Source organism: Taudactylus pleione, unplaced genomic scaffold, assembly GCF_031769625.1.
Source record: "Taudactylus pleione unplaced genomic scaffold, aTauple2 ptg000041l, whole genome shotgun sequence".
NCBI classification, from domain to species: domain Eukaryota; kingdom Metazoa; phylum Chordata; class Amphibia; order Anura; family Myobatrachidae; genus Taudactylus; species Taudactylus pleione.
The window spans coordinates 13173414-13191781 of record NW_028284443.1 but is presented as its reverse complement, the minus strand read 5'-3'; the positions used below and the strand labels follow the sequence as shown (position 1 = coordinate 13191781).

Genomic DNA, 18368 nt, shown 5'->3' with positions numbered 1-18368 from the left:
TATATATAAATACAATGTATGCATTTAACTCAATTGAAAACATTACACAGCTTTTCAATGGATATATTAAATGCAGTGGCATCGCTATGGAGATGCAGGGGGTGCTGGCCACGCCCGGGTGTCACCCTCGGAAGGGGTGACAAAAAAATGCTGGCTCTTCTTCAGTGACAGGAGCCAGGTGCTGCAGTGTGACATTCTCCTGCAGCACAGCCACAGAGGAGAAGCCAAGAGTGAAGGCACTAATTTCCGGGGGCAGCCCAGCATCTCTGGGGCTGCTAGGCATGCCCTGGAGTGATGCAAATAGGATTTCCTGTGAGGTCACAGCTTTTTATGGTACACCATGCCCCCTTTTTGGGCGCGTGCATCTCCGCTGCGCGCAGGGAATTTCGAGTGTGCACCAGGCCTCACCAGACTCAGTGACGCCTCTGATTAAATGTCAAAATAGACAATCCTCATTTCATAGTTCATATAGTGAGATAATAGTGCCTGTGACTCCCAGCTTTCTGCTATTCCAAAGCCAAGGCTATTACTAAAAGCCACTAGTGGTGGAGCACTACTCATCAAATAATCTACAAATGCAGAGCTGCCTATACGGAAACCACCAGTTGACTCTAGTTTCCTGTAAAGAAAGTTTAACTGAGGCTTCTGTGGAAAAAGATGCAACTCAAATATTCCTTTTGCACAGAGGGCCTGATTCAGACCCGCTCACGAGCGCTGAGCGCTCGCAAGCGGGTCGATGTTGGCCCAGTGCGCATGCGCACGAGGGAGCCGGCTTTGTCATGCGCATGTGTGAGACCCGGATAGCGACAGCCAATCCGTCGCTCGGATCTCGCTACAAAGGGGGCGTTCTGTCGATGGTGAGTGACAGCATGCCCCCTTTGGTGGGCGTGCCGGGGGCGTGGCTGGCCAGACGGAGGGGTTCCCATGGGAACGCCTACTGTCTGGGGCCGGCCCCACTGACATCACAAGTGATGTCAGTGGGAGTGCTCTCGGCTCTGATAGAGCAGAAAGCACTCCAGGGCTTGTGGCAGACGAGACCCTACCACAAGGGTCTCGTCGCAAGCCCAATGGTCGCGATGGTCTTGACCATCGCGACCATTTTCCTGGCCGCTTGCTATAGCTGTGGGTGGTCAGAAAAATTCAGAGGGACGGCCCTGATTCAGAGCGAGTGCTCTGTCAGAGCGTCCGGCTCTGAATCAGGGCCTGAATCCAAACACAGTTATGGAAACTATAACATATATTGTGTAATACGTCTATAAATTCCACCTAGTTACAGTTATACAATATACAAGTAATATTATTCCAATATTTCCATACAAAGATAGCATGTTGGCACAAAGATTAGTGACCACTCACTTTTACAAGCATGATTAAATAGTGCAGCCAAGAAGGTTAACCAAACGCAGATGTCAATTGAGTAACAGATACAGATTTTAACCCTATGGGGTCTATTCATCATCACTTAATTTTTACAAAAGCAGGTGACAATACACATATTTACCTGCAATTGTAAAAAATAAGCAATTGGGCCATTCATTAAAAATTTATTTTCTTCCTGAATATCTAATTATTCAAATAACATGACTTTATAAAGCACTGTCAAGCTAAATCTCCAAGCAATGAAAACTGTGCTCACGTTTGAAACTGTTCGGCAAAAATCAAGTTAGTTGATGTTCCAGTAATGGTGGTCAGTCCACCAATTGTAGATGAATAAGCAATGCACAAGCACATTGCTTTACACATCATGTGGTCCTTTTTATTTCTGTATCTCTTTTCAACAGCTGGTTGAGTCTGCAACAAAAACAAAATTTAATGTAGTTAAAATGACATCTGAGTGATCCATGACAATGCATACTCCCTCCAACACCACTGCTCATATACTGCATATGTGCATATTAAAGAAAATGGGTATGTTTGCCTATAAACGGTAAAGTGTCAGTCAAGTGATTCAATGAAGAGGGAAACGCATTGTTTTGAATGTCAATCTAGTTTAATGCAATTTTACCAAGAATTTTGGCAATATTATTTGTGACTTGTGAAGCAGGCATAATTTAGGAAAAATATGAACAGGATTATTAAAACAGCTCAGAGGTTAATTGATTCTAATATTGAAAGTCCTTTCTTAAACTCCAAAACAATGTTGTAAACACAACTGGGCCGGGAAATGTTCCTGATACATTCTATGCACAGTTCTTGGGAATGTTTATTGACCTATGTAGTCAGAAAACAGTCTGCAGACAACTGCAAGATAGCAGTGGATTGCAGCTAATTATAGCCCCAACAAGCGTGTCAGTCTGTGCAGGTCCTGGCAGTGGCAGGTATACTGGACAAGCAGCAAAAACAAAACTTAGAATCTAAAATCTAACAGCTGTGCTGTGAGCAGAACTATTATGTACATTGATATAACTCCATATTTACCTACTCTCCCGAGATCTGAGGGAGGCTCCTGATTTTTCAGGTAAGCCCCTGCACCTCCAGAAAAGTAGGCACTTCTCCTGCAACCTGCCCACTTCATTGTGAAGTGGGCAGGATGCGGAGAATTTGCTCGGGGAACAGCAGTCTGTGGGACAGAGTTTGGTCCCGCCCCCTATTTAAATAAGTGGTAATCGCTGCATTTTACTGTGTGGGATCGGGGCTTAATGACACAAACCATCTGGCCCCGCCCCCATCACTGCCCAACTGCTTCTTCTCTCTGGGCTTCTCCCGGAGAGGATTAAGAAAAAGTAGGTAAGTATGATTAACTCACTATAAGAAGCTGTCTTGGAGAGCAACTGCATTGCTATTTTATCAACAACTGTCACAGAATTTTCCATACACATAAGTAAACATAATTAATGGTATTTTACAGTAGCTGTTATTATTATTATTATTATTATTATTAGATTCTTATATTAACATTCCCTTTCAATGTGTATGCAACGCCAGAGAAATTGAGAGCCTTACTTTGTTGGTTTAAATAAATTAGATCTGAGTCATATAACAGATATATATATATATATATATATATATATATATATACAGTACCAGTCAAAAGTTAGGACACACCTTCTCATTCAATAGTTTTTGTTTATTTTGATTGTTTAACACATTTTTGTTTACAACATAATTCCATATGTGGTCTTTTATAGTTTTGATGTCTTCAGCATTGATCTACTATGTTGAAAATAAATGAAATAACCAAAAAACATTGAATGAGAAGGTGTGTCCAAACTTTTCACGGGTAATATATATATATATATGTATATATATATATATATATATATATATTACACACACACACATACACTCTCTCTCTCATAAGTTAATTGATTTCTGTGCAGCTCTACTGTAATAAATTGCAGTGGGAATTTCATCTTGTATCTAAATATAATGGGTGTTTATTTGACTAGTGATCTACTTTTAAGAAAATATTTTTCTGGTGAGTGGAATAAAGTAGATTCATACAGTATAGTTACAAGCCAGGTCTCCTTTATCAGAATAAATCATTGGATTATTTGTCAGCTTTGTCCCAAGATAAAAAAGAAAAGTGCTAAATGGCAAACCATGCCACGTGTTATATGAAATGGGGCACATTCACAGAAACCGGTACCAAGAAGACATAGTATAGTCAGTATATTTCTGATAACTAACAATTTTATAATGTTGCAAACTGTGTCACATTTCACATTGCATGTTAACAAACGCTTCTGTATCTTACTTACTCTAATTTGGAACGTCGCCATATCAACTTGTATAATGTTCTCTGGTTTTTCCAACAGAAACCAAAAGTGTTATTTTAGTTGGAAGGAAACACTGTTGCAGTTTTCATTATACAAATGTCAAAACTATTCTGAAACAGGTTTGCTCAGTTATGTAGCCCTACAGTTGTTTTCATAAATGTTCCCTATTTCTTTTTGATTTGCTTTTTTCATTCATCCTAAAGCATGTTGTCTCTCCCACCACCCTGGGCCAGCTTGGCAGCCCACTCACCACCCTCCCCACGTTCCACTTTACCAAACTGGGGTTTCATCACTTTGTCGTGACAAGTGAAGCACACACCTGCACGTTCCCAGTGACGTGGTTCTTGTATACACCTCCATTGGAGAAATGCTGCTGAGCTGTTTGCGCATATATTTGAATATATTCTGCGTGTAATATGGGGAAAGCTTGTACTGGATGACAGAAACTAACTGTGGGATTAGCTGAATGAACTCTTTAGGAACAACTTGGGAGAGGGATAAAACCTGGTGTTAACCCTATGCTTAATGCTCAAAACATGTGAAAAGCATTTCTGAGTACCAGTTCATCACATAGCACCTCAGTATTCTTATTGTTATATGCACAGGAGTGAGAGAGAGAAAAGAGGGGGGTAAGAGAAATAACATTAGTATAGAGAAGTAGGGCGAATGGAGAGATATAAATATCAGTGATTGCATTAACTCATGTAAATGTGTCTAATGCCACATATCCACTAAGCGACATTACTGAGTGATTGCACGATTACGACATCATTGCGATCTCTATCCCATCACAGCACTACACAAGGATGGCCACTTTACTTAGTACACATCCGTAATGTTTAGCAATACTGCGAAACCATCGGTACAATCGAGTACCATCGCAGCCTCATGCACACTTGCACAAGCTCTCACCTTACTCAGAAATTGCTAACTTCCATGCACGCTATGAGTCCTCAAGCTGCGTATGCCATCGTAGTGGCTAATTTACGAATGCTGCTGTAATGGTGTTCAAAAGCACTGGCACACATGTGTTTCTCCGACCACCACCCTGTTACCACCCGTATACAGTACTTCCTGTCAATCAGTCTGCGATAGGTCTGCATAGCCACTGCAATCGCAGTCCCGATCGCAGTGGAGAGTTTGCGCACTGCGATGTGTACACATGCGCAGTGCTTAACAATTGGCCGATTGTGTGTGTGTATTCGCAGTTGCGTTCCTTGCTGAATCATCAGGCCCATGGTCAAGAGGTTCAGTTGTTGTTCAGACCATACACCAGAATTGGGTAAAAATTTGATCTGTGATGTTAGCTGTGGAATGATGGTTAGTGCCAGACAAGATGTTTTGAGTATCTGAGAAACTGCTTCTCATAGGATTTTTACACACAACAGTATCTAGAGTAACATGATTCTATGAACAGACAACAGACTGATACCCATTCTTTTTGTGGTGAGTGGAATGCAGAACTTTTGTTATATTTTCGCCATATAACCTGGGTGTTCGATGTAAACACCTGATTGCTGAATTATTATTTTTATTATTTTCAATATATGTTTGATGTCCTAATATTTATTGGACAATACGGTTTTGTAGTATATGGGTACCTCTTGTATTTTTCATCTAAGTGTGCCCCAGCAAATAGCCTATTTTTTCTGTGTATTGTTATATGTGTATCTATAGGCTTTGGGAGCACGATGTCAGGGTTCAGCCTAGGATCGGCTATCTCTTACCTCTGTGCCGGCTTCCCCTGACTTCCTTGTGGCCAGACGCCTGGTGCAATGAGGGGTGTGATGCTGAGTATTCTACCTTAGGCACTTTTGCGGACTTCCATGGTTGGCTGTGTATTTTGGGGATCGGAGTTCCCATCATGGGCTCCGCCATGACAGTTCCTCTCATGTGACAGTCCTCCTAACCCAGTGTTGGCTAACCTTGACACTCCAGCTGTTGTGGAACTATATATCCCAGCATGCCCTGCCACAGTTTTAGCATGCCCTAATAGCAAAACTGTAGCAGTGCATGCTGGGTTATGTAGTTCCATAACAGCTGGAGTGTCAAAGTTAGCCAACACTGTCCTAACCAATGGTAGCATGATCTCAGTCAGCTGATGCTGTGCTCCAGTAATCTGCTACCCCTGGGTATAAATCCGCCTCCAGAACTCCAGGAAATTGCCTGATCAACAGTTGTCAATCCTAGTTTACTAGTTGAGTTTTGTTTCAGGTTCCCTCGGATTCCAAGCCTTTGTTCCAGTGCTTTCCAGTGAGCAGCAGAGCTATAACATTCCTGCCTGTGTTCCAAGCCTCCAGTGTCATTCCTGTGAGCCACAGAGCTATAACATTCCTGCCTGTGTTCCAAGTCTCCTGTGTATTATCCTGTGAGCCACAGAGCTATAACATTCCTGCCTGTGTTCCAAGTCTCCTGTGTATTATCCTGTGAGCCACAGAGCTATAACACTCCTGCCTGTGTTCCAAGGGGGTCATTCAGACCCGCTCGTGAGCGGCAGTACACTCGCAAGCGGGTCGATGTTCCCCCACTGCGCATGCGCATGACGGAGGGAGCTCCGTCGTGCGCATGCGCGAGACCCGGCGAGCGACGGGCTCCCCATCGCTCCGGGTCTCGCACCAAAGGGGGCGTGCTGTCGATGTTGATTGACAGCACGCCCCCTTTGGTGGGCGTGCCTGCCAGACGGAGGCGTTCCCATGGGAACGCCTACAGTCTCAAGCCGGCCCCACTGACATCACTCTCCTGTGTATTATCCTGTGAGCCACAGAGCTATAACATTCCTGCCTGTGTTCCAAGTCTCCTGTGTATTCCTGTGAGCCACAGAGCTATAACATTCCTTGCCTGTATATCTAGCCTCCTGCGAGCTACAGTGATTTTATAGCTCTGTGTGTGTTGGAGTTCCAGTGTCTCCTTTCAGCACCAGGCTGATTAATATCTCTACCTGTGCATGCTGTTTTGTGATTCCCAGCTACAAGGTTATCCTGAGTGTTTCACAGCTGCACCAATTACAAGCTACAAGTGTTCCTGTGAGCAGCAGTGCTGATTACATACCAGCCTGAGAGCTTTGTTTTCAGTGACACTGCTATTCCATCACTGCCTGAATATTTGCTACCAGTGTATCCTGTGAGCTACAGTGCAATTCCATCTCTGCCTGAACATTAAAGTTACCAGTGTCTCCTGTGAGCTACAGTACCATTCCATCTCAACCTGTGTATATTACCAGTGCCATTCCATGTGGCTAAGTGTGCCCACACACCGTTCCCTGTGTATCCTTTGTGTGCCACCCCGCAGTTCAAGTGCTATTTACAAGTACCTCACAAACAGCATCTCCTGGTGAATCTCCCGGTGCAATAGTGCCTTGGTTAGGCACTTCCCTTGGGCCACTGACATTCGAGTTTCTATTCCCAAGGGGCTTGGATACCTGGTCAAAGGACCGCGACCTGCCTGCAGGGTGCAGCTAAGCCCATATCCCACTTCGAGGGGTCACTGGCGAACACCTCCCTGCAGGTTAGACTCCGCACCTTTGACCAGGTCTCGTCAACATCCAAGACCTGTGGATGAGGAGTCCTGATGTCCAGCCCAGTTCCCCGAATTCTTCCAAACTACCATCACAACCCCTTACTAGGGGATTCCAGTACGTCAAACCTGACACACCACCAACACCACAAATCATGATGTAGGATGGGTTGGTTTATTTGAATTTAATAACCAATTAATATATGTATAGTTATTCATATCTGGTTCTGTGCGGAATCTTCCCTTCCTTGTTTGACAGTATCTAGAGTTCTCAGGAGGTCTTGCAAAACATCTAGTGAATGACAGTTCTCTTGGTGAAAATGCCTTGTTAATAAGAAACATCAGAGGACAATGGTCAGGCTGGTTCAAGCGACAGGAAGGAGTCCGTAATTAAAATAACCATGTATTAGATCAGTGGTACTGTATGCAGAAGAGCATTCCTGGACATGCAGCATGTCAAACCTTGAAAGTCATGAGCTACAACAACAGGAGCCACACTGTGTTCCACTACTGTCAGAAAAGAACAGGAAACTGAGGCTACAGTGAATACTAAATACTGTAAATGTAGTCAGTTCTGACAACTCTCGATTTCTACTCCAACATACAGGTGGTAAGGTCAGCATTTGGCATAAATAACATCGAATCCATGGGTACATCCTGCCTTGTGTCAATGATTCAGGCTGATGGTGGTGATTTAATGATGGAGGGAAGGTTTCTTAGCACACATTAGACCCTTTAATACCAAATGAGTACCATTAAATGTCACAGCCTGATTACTATTGTTGGCCGGGTGCATTCCTATATGATCACAGGCTATTTAACCTCTAATGGCAACTTCCAGCAGGATAATGTGTCATTTCACAAAGCACAATTTGAAAATGGTCCCACAAGCATGAAAATTTGTTTCATGTCTTTCAATGGTCTTCACAGTCACCAGATCTCAGGCCCTCATTCAGAGGCGAATGCAAGAAGTGATCGCTCTCTCTGAATGAGGACGGCCGCTTCTTTTTTTTAGTTCAGCCTCCTGGTCGCTAGCTAAGCTGTTGCCACCCACAGTTTAGCGGCCGACCAGGGTGATGGTCGAGATGGTCAAGACCATCGCAACCATTGGGGCTTGCGACGAGACCCTAAGGTTGGGTCTCGGCAACCGCAAGCCCCAGGGAGCTTCCTGCTCTGATCGAGCAGGAAGCTCCCAACTGACATCACTGCTGATGTCAGCGTGGCTGCCCACAAAATGGCAAGCATTCCGTCAGGAACACCTCCATTTGTGTAGCCACCTCCCCGCCCCGCCTACAAAATGCGTCGAGCTGTCAATCAACACCGACAGCCAGCCCTTTTGTAGTGAGCTCCGGAGCGAGAGAGTTTCTCTCTCACTCCGGGGCTTGCGCACGAGCAGTGTGGCCGCTGCGTGTGCGCAGGACCGAAACATCGACCCGGTTGCGAGCACAGCAGCGCTTGCGACCAGGTCTGAATGAGGTCCAAAGTCCATTAGAGAACATTTGGTATGTGCAGATTTGAGCATAAATGTTCTGCTGACAATCTGCAGCAACTGATGTTATCATGTCAATATGAACCAGAATGTTTTCAGCACCTTTTGGAATCCATGCAATAAAGAGTTCAGGATGTTCTGGTGCAAAGTCAGTAATGGAAATGTGTACCTGATAAAGTGGCCACTGGGCCTAATTCAGACCCTCTCACGATCGCAGGATGCTCGCAAGCGGGTCGATGGTGCCCTAATGCGCATGCGCACGACGGAGGGAGCTCCGTCGTGCGCATGCGCGAGACCCGCATAGCGACAGCCAAGCTGTCGCTCCGGGTCTCGCACCAAAGGGGGCATGCTGTCGATGGTGACTGACAGCACGCCCCCTTTGGTGGGCGTGCTGGGGGCGTGGCTGCCAGACGGAGGCGTTCCCATGGGAACGCCTACCATCTGTGTCCGGCCACACTGACATCACTAGTGATGTCAGTGGGAGTGATTTTGGCTCTGATAGAGCCAAAATCACTCCAGGGCTTGCGGCCACGAGACCCTACCGCAGGGTCTCGTCGCAAGCCCGATGGTTGCGATGGTCTTGACTATCGCGACCATCATCATGGACGCTCGCATAAGCTGTGGGTGGTAACCCACAGCTATGCGAGCGTCCAAGAGGCCGCTCCAGTTTTAGGTAGGAGGGCCCTGATTCAGAGCGAGCGCTCTGGTCAGCTCGTCCGGCTCTGAATCAGGCCCACTGTGTGTAGATCCACCTCATTTAGAAGCTACGTATATAAATTCACTAGTATCTTGTTTGTTAAAATATATTTTAAAAAGCAATGTGCTTTCAGCTTCTTGACTTTTACAAACTATTTTTCACTATTTAATAAAAAGCAACTTAGTTGCAGGGATTCAGTACAAATTGTACACTTAAATGCAATGTTAACAAACATACAAAGTAGATTCATGTCCATGTGATTTGCAAGGATCTTGAAAGACTGAAGTTCCTGAGCTGTACAAAAGGATTATATATTACTTCAATCAAATAAAAGAGCAAAGTAAGCATTGCTTAGCAGTACATAATACAATTAATTATTTTAAGGACATCTATTGTAGTAATACTTCTCGGTAGCAGATAGCTATGGAAAGCCTTATGATTCCTAAATTTCCTAATGGTTTCTCATAATTATAGGACAGCATAGAGTAATGATATAATTCCATATGTACTTATTATGCACAGTTTAATACTGAATGTTTGAGTTTAACTTTTTAGTTTTTTTTTTTAAAGTGTCACATTCTGCAATGTCACGCTCATAAATGTTCAACTGGTCATGAGTTCAAACACAGCACAACAGAAGAAATCTGTTAAGTATAAGTGAGTAATTCAACACTGTATTTCAAGGTAAATTCTAAGAAAATAATTGACCAGCAGCGCAAATCTTAAACTAGGAATAGCTAAACTGAATAATGACAATTATTAATTATGTCAATTTAAGGTTGAGACACTGCTATACGATGAATTGTGGGAGGTTGTTATTACAGATAGATCAGATGTTAATAAACAAGAGTGAGATAAAAAAAAGACTATCATAAGCAACTATCATCTTATTAGTTGGAGATGGCCAGCTAATTTGCATATATTATGAGATTACCACAAAAGACACGTGGCATGCATTACATACAGAAGTATCCAATTTAAATGGTAAGGTGTGTGTACTCAGGAAACGATACAAAATGAGAAATGCAAAGGAAAGTTGTGTAGGATCATGTTAATGAAATGCTGGATAGTAGGGAAGATATGGTGAATGGGTAAAGACATAACTTGTAACCATGTGGCAGCCATACAGTCTAACTGACACACACACACACACACACACACACACACACACACACACACACACACACACACACACACACACACACACACACACACACTGTACTGATTAATGCCCTGATAACAAGTTCTGAAGTAGAGTTAACACAAGACTTTGTGAAAACTAAAAGCATAGAAACAAAATTCATATATGACCAAATGGAAAGTGCCATCAGATTGGCCTGTAAAACTACATCTGTGGTTTCATAAAGTCACACAATAAGTTATTTTTAACACACTTCGAAATCACCAACTTTTTCAAGCTAATTATCTCCATGTTCTCTCTAAAATTAAATCAGATGTAGCTGCCAGGTATTTTAGGGTAGGATGGGTGAATTCAGTTAAAATTAATGTTCTCCCTTGGCTCCTTTACCTTTTACAAACTATTCCTTCATATGTCTTTAAATTTCTACAGTCTCACACTTCCCATTTCATTTGGGCAGATAGTTGCCTTGTGTCCATTTAGAGATTCTACAATGCTGTACATGCAGAAGGGGGACTTGGCATTCCAAACTTCAAGAAATATTATATGGCCATTCAACCCGCTGATTGTTTTTTATGGTGCAATCCTGGAGCGCAAAACATTTGGACAGAAATTGAGGCAAATATTTTATGGCTGTCTACTGTTTCATCCCTCCTCTGGGTCCTCAGGCCACAACGCCCTGGAATGATTACCTTCTGCCCAATTATAGCTCACTCCTTGACCATGTGGAATGGTGCCAATCAGAATTTTTCAAATGCCCCAACTGTTCCAATTTTTCATAATCCTAACTTTCCTCCAGGTACGTCCAGAAAACTATTTAATTATTGAAGGGAGGTGATAAATAAATTACATCTTTAGGGACGGTGACTTTCCTTCTTTCTCATACTTCCAGTCCCAGCTGGACATACTATCTCAAAAATGTTATCAATCCCTTCATCTTAGACATTTTCACTCTAAGGTTAAACAGCAGCTATCTTCTAGACCCCTCACGACATTTGAAACTAGAGGGCCTCATTTTTTGAGGAGTGACATTCTTGTTATTACTCGTTACTAATCTTAAATGGTGCTCCAATCAGCTGCTGCCATGCGTTGGAAAAATGACAGTTAGGAGCGATTAGTAACAACTGATAACAAGAATATCACTCGTTGAAAAATGAGGCCCTCTATGCCTTAGACCAGACTCTGCCAATACAGTCCAGGTTTTAAGGATATCCATGCTTGAGTCCAGATGGTTAAATCAAATTGTACTAATTAAGTCACCTGTGCTCAAGCATGGATATCCTTACATGACTGTAATGCCAGAGTTTGGGAACTTTTGCCTAGACAATACTTGACTAAAGGTTTATTTTCCTGTTTATATTCATTGTTGTCTGAGGAATCATCCTTGTTGTGTGACCTCCATGAAATTGCTTGGGAGACAGACTTGGGTGGTGCACTGGATGAGGATGATTGGTCAGAGATTTGGGAAAACTCCAGCTTGATTTGTGTTAAAATAAAATATTTACAAGCTGTTGTACAGATGGTATTATGTATCATCCCGCCTGTTTCCAGATACATCAGGCCGTTGTTGGAGAGGATGCACCGCTACAGGTACTTTCCTACATATATGGTGGTCGTGTCCGTTCTCATATCACATATTCTTCAGGTTCCCATCCAGTGTGAACCCAAGTATTTTCTTCTCCATTTGGGTCTCCCAACTGCAGCTAAATATCAAATAGTTTTTGCTACCACTTGACAGATAGCTGCTGACCAGAAACAATTGGCTCCTCCCTCGATCAACTCAATAATACCTGAATAATACAGTATCTAGGATCTGGTATGCACGTCATATGGTGTACATGACAAGTATACCTAATAATTCCTCCAAATCCTTTAAAAAGGTCTGGGGTCACTGGCTTGCCTCACAAAATGCTCCTGCCACATCATTTGAGATAGGTTAATTTACCTCATCCTTTTGAATGGATCCCACCAGCTAGGATTTCCTCCTTCTCTTTTCTCTTCTGTCTCTGGCCCTGATTCAGAGCCGCTCGTAAGCGGCCGCACGTTCGTTCTGACTGATGTTCGCACATCTGCGTATGCGTACGGATTTTAATACGCATGCGCGAACCAGTCAGTGTGGCTGAAAATCATTTGTTCACTATATAGCGAATGCCTGCTATTTTGAGTGACAGAAGGAGGCGTATGTGGGTGGTAACAGGGGAAGGTGTTTAAAAACGGGGGTGTGGAATTAGATCGCAGGCGTGCTTAAAGGTCAAAACGGGCGTTTTAAGGGAGTGCATAATTAATACAGCAGCGTCATTGACGACGTCACTTGTTTTTTTTTTACTCCGAACTGCTCGCAAAATAGCGGTTGAAAAAACCAGCCACAAGAATAGCGAGCATTTCATACACTGTTCGATGTACTCGATTAATCTAATAAATAGCGGACATGACGTATGGTGCGAGCGGCAAGGGGGCGTATTTTTCAAAATTACAACCGCAAGTTTTGCTCTCTCGTTCAGACTTAGAGGCGTGAACAGACCGCAATTAGCGAACGGTTAATTTGAATAGCCACACCTTGTTTTAGAACGAACGACCGCAAATAGCGAGCGGCTCTGAATCAGGGCCTCTGTATGTTTCTTTTCTTTCTCCTCTCTTTATGGTCTCACACCATCTCCTCTCTGAGTTTCCTTCCTTCCTCATTCCCTCTGCTATCCATTACATTGGTCACTACATGACTGTGTGACTGTGTTACACTTCTGATTATTATGTTGTATCTCTATAACACTGTCTTTATTAACTGTGACCCTTTAATAAGCTTTATTTATTTTTTAAGGTCACACAATAAGTAAAGATGAACATGTTTTAGATGTAAAATATATGGACATCTGAAGAAATTTTGCTCAGTATGGAAAGTAGAGCAACAGGAAAATTTCAAAAGGGTCAGAGCAAGAAGTTGAAGACACACATGCAAATCAGTGCCTCCCCTGGATGAAAGCTCAGTGATGCCAGGACCATGTAGAGTAAGTACCTTCTCCACCTCAATCTCAGCACCTCTGGGTACCAGTGCATGTTCTTCTCTACACACATCTAAGGGTAATCATTGCAATCACCAGCCTATAAAAACTCATGCCTGAAATGATGCTTGGTCAGATTACTGAAGCCCATGTATTGATTTTAGTTTGGATCTGCCTATGCCCTCTCTGCTACCTGCTCTGACCTCTGGCTGGCTCTCTGATTTTTCTGCTTACACATAACCCACGGGCCTTTGCTTGTCTAGTCATCCACTACTCTTATCTGGGGACTTCTAAAACTGTGATAAAATGAATCCGAATTGCAAAACTTAATGAATTTACAAGCAACTTTCTAAGGAGACCCACACATTTCTGACACTGATCTACAGTCTTAAGTAATTAGAATTAATAAATAATCTAAATTTGAAATCATAAAATAGTATGACAATTACAAGGTACTTAAGGTCAATGACCTACGTATAGCATTTGCCTGTGTGAGTAAAGTTCAAAATGAACCACAAGTTTATTAAATGGATAACAGTTTAATAACTCAACTTATGAAACTCCATTTATCATAGAATAACTGTAACTCCCTTAGTGAATCTATCCTAGAGATAAGGAAACTTCCCATGATCTGTTCAATCCAAACATTCCAGCTGTTTCAAGACAAGAAGCACTGACACAAAGTGGGTTTTATGCAGAACTTTGAAATACTGATATATTTAGCATATAATCAGGATAGTGCACAGTTCTTGCATTCTGCACTTCTAGTAAGTTAAGTGAGTAAAATATTTCACACTAAAAAAGTATTTGTTATCCAGAATGGCAACTGCATCACAAACTCCTTCCAGTTCCACCCACCCTTTCGAGACCACCTACCCCTTCTCAGAAAGATCACACAAGATACAGTATGAAATTTCCTCTGTAGTTATTGCTCTCAGATCATTTGCATTTTATATACTATGCAAACAATAGCCAATATATTAAGGTATCATAATAGTCATTTAATGTGAAGTCACTCATGTCAACAACACATTTGTTAGTTTAGGTAAATAATCAAAGTTAAGGTTAACTGAACCTAATTGATCTATTATAATAATGAATATCTGTAACGCCATTTGTGTCATAGACCTGCTAGGACCTGATTCATTACCGTTCCCAACTGCAATTACACATGTAATCGGCGATTATTTTAGTTTTGCCCATGCGTATGCATTGCAGTACGTGTGCGAGAACTGGCCGCTGTGATCAGGACTGTGATTGCAATTACTATGCAGACCCATCGCAGAGTGATTTACAGGAAGTGCCGTTTGTGGGAGGTGATGGGAGTGGTCTGCAAAACGTAGGTGTTCCAGTGCGTTCGGACGCCGTTGCAGGGGTTTGCATAAATTAGTCACTGCATTGCCGTAAGCAGTCTGAGGACTCATAGCGTGCGATGAAGTTAGCAATTTCTGAATAAGGTCAGAGCTTGTGCAAGTGAGCGTGAGGCTGCGATGGTACTCGATTGCACTGATGGTTTCGCAGTCTTGTTAACATTACATATGTGTGCTAAGTAAAGTGGGCATCCTTGTGTAGTGCTGCGACAGGATAGTGATCGCAGTGGATTAGCATACTATTGCAGTTGAACTGCGTGCGTAATCCCAATTGCATACGCAATTGCGATCCGTAGTGAATTAGGCCCAATTAACATGTTGCAAAGTCAAGATGAAGTCAAAGAGGAAATTCAAACATACTAGTTATAAAAAAAACTATATTTTCACTTACCTTAATTAAAAAATTATTTACCAATAGTCAAGGGTGGCAGTAATAGAGGATCTAGTGCTACTATGTAATGTCTTATTGCTAAAACATCTTATACAGTTGCTTTCCTTAATGTATTGTTGTTGTTTTTTGGGTGCTTTCAGGATTTTTTTTAAATATGTGAGCCTCTTCCTTTCATGGCAGTTATACTCCTGAATGAATGGGGCAGTGGTGTACTTATAAGATATACTTAATGCTTGTTCCAGTATCCATGCTGCCTTGGACTTCTGCGATTTCCTTAGGAATCCTGTCTCAGCATTTCCAGTAATCTGGTGTTATCGCCAAACTGCATTAGAGCTGAGAAATCTATAAAAAAAACAATGTCTGCTGTATAATGACACAGCAAGAGACATAGGACTACTGCAAAACATAGTCCAATGCCTATTCTCAACTTTAAAAGGGTACAATAAGTATTTACTCGATACATCTTACCACTCACCCTTAAACCACACATTTTACACTACATTTGTTCATTCATTTCTTCTGTGTACACCACTGACCCACTTCCATTTGAAGAGTATAACTACCATAAAGTGAAGAAACACGCAGGTTTAAGAAGCGCCAGGAAAAAAACACAGAAAATAACTGTTATCCACATAAGAACTGGCAGCGTACCTTTTAACCTTCGCAATAGAAGAGCCGTGATGTGAGCCACCAATCAAATACTTTTCTCTGTTGTCTTTATGAAAGTGTTTTTGCTGGGTTCAAGATGTCTGTGCATCTTAGAGTTTAGCGTACTTGACCTATGGATCAACCTGGGGTACTCGCTGTGATTTGAGTGGTGTGAGAAAAAATGTCTGTAATGACTGGATAGGGAGGGACATCCTGGTGATGACTAGACACATAGGGAAAGCAGGGTCTTGGGTATCTTTAGTCCATGCATCACAGTAGGAACACACAGTTCCAGTTATTTAGCAAAATATTTATCATGCTAATATTATATGTGTAACCAATTCCCTAACAGTTACATTTAATGAAAGGAACGTTCTTAACTAGTAGCCATCAGATAATAATAATAATAATTTTTAATAATACAGTAGTCTTAGCCATAAGTTCTGTAACGAATCCTGGCCACTCGTGTTGGGACATTTTAACTGATAATAATTGGTCTGATATTACAGTAGGTGCGGTTAGAAAACAACTATAAAATCTGTTCAGGATTGACTGGATCATTTCTGGGCATGTAAGTAAATGTAAGCAATGTCAGCATTGTTCTCCTTTTTTTGGTACTATCATCAAGCTGTAGGATTACCCCTTGAATGACTAGATCTAAGTTTCCCTACCTATGTAATTTAATAAGGGTTAAGAGGAAAGAAAAATTACATAAAAATGAACTGGTTTTGTAATTATAATTAAGGTCAAATTACTATTGTTAACCAAATGAAATGCCATTGAACCCATCGTATCAATTACTAACCATTCAAAAGAATAATTTAAACCCCGCTGATTAGATATATGTTCAACAGACATTCAAACAGATTAAATGTTATTGAACTTCTGTTATCAATAACTATAACAATAACAGAACTATTTAACAATCAGTGCAGTAAATTAATATGTACTTATTTTACCTGGTAGATAATGGCTTAAAGCTGCACAAATAGAAGAAACTAGAGGAATACATATAGGGGCATATTTATCACGATCCTCAGTTGCGGATGGGATGTCATAAATTTGCCTAAAATCGCAATGCAATATTTTAATACATCGCAAGGATCATTGCATGCAGGGAAAGAGTTAGCGAGAAAGCTCTGTACCTGCGAATCTGTCCCCCAAAATTCCAGCGTATGGAGAGTGTGACCACACATTCGCCATCTGTTGCCCTCCCCCTTCACCTCTATGCTATACCGGTATCTCATCTCCTTTACACACTTATATATATATATATATATATATATATTTTTTTTTTTTTTTTTACAGTAATCAGCTTGTGGTCTATTTAGACACACAAGGCTGATCACAGGCATCGGCTCCCGTCTCTGGAGTCGGTGAAATGGACACACAATAATGAAATTATAACTTAATTATTGTGTGCTCCATTTTAGTGTGGGTGTGAGTGTGTATATATATATATATATATGTATATATATATATATATATATATATATACATATATATGTGTGTGTGTGTGTGTGTGTGTCTTTTTTTACTAGCACATTCTTTAAGAATCCTGCTAGGTTTAATAGAGGAGCTATGATGATTTATTATTAGCATTTATTTACTGCCAGATGGTTTGTAAAAAATCATCTTCAATGGTAAGGACTATTTATAAATATTAGATTAACCAGCTACAATGCTCTTAACCACAGGGTATATTCTAGTGCTAGGGTAACACACATAATAAATACTACAAAAGCTATTAATATCTCACTAGGCATATTTCTACCGGGGTCATAGGTGTCAATATTAAATGTCAGTACATCATATAGATTTCAAACACTAGAGAACAAATTACTTTACTTTCTATTTGCTGTACATAAAGGGCCTGATTCAGAGGTGGATGCAGATATGGCCATTGTCACGGTCCTGCGGGCCGACCCTCCCACCAATCTGAGAATCGCCACCCATGACTTTTACAAGTTACCTCAGCACATTTGGCTCACTAAACTTGGTAACTGCCACCAGTGGAAGAAGAATATAATGCTAAAACATAAGGTGAGCTTCTGCTCTCACCTGCATACACAATTATCAATACTTAGAAAAATAGGTAACATCAGCCATATGAGACCTTGGGTCATAAAAACACAGATCCAGAACTAGAATTAATGTTTAATTCAAGAATATCTTCAAAGCTTATGTACAAAGAATATAATAATGTTAAATAATCACACCGTTACTCACACTTTCCAGACAATAAAATAAATTAACAAATGGAGAACAAACCATTCTGATCAAGTTGGATTAAATGGTTCTGGGATGAGGCCTTCCCAGTGACAAATTAGGGATCATCATGTATCCTTCAATAGCCTTGTGCAGAAAGAACGATGGGCCAGAGTTGAGTCACATATTTATGCCTGCT

The 18368-nt window shown here is 41.5% G+C and overlaps 1 protein-coding gene across 2 annotated transcripts in view; it reads right to left on the bottom strand.

The window, feature by feature from the left end:
• SLC13A1 (solute carrier family 13 member 1) overlaps positions 1-18368 on the bottom strand; it is a 118915-nt gene that overhangs the window by 31786 nt on the left and 68761 nt on the right. For both annotated transcript variants that reach the window (XM_088456106.1, XM_088456110.1), the window contains exon 9: positions 1637-1791. In XM_088456106.1, the coding sequence (XP_088312232.1) occupies positions 1637-1791 (155 nt within the window). The remainder of the gene's footprint in view (positions 1-1636; positions 1792-18368) is intronic.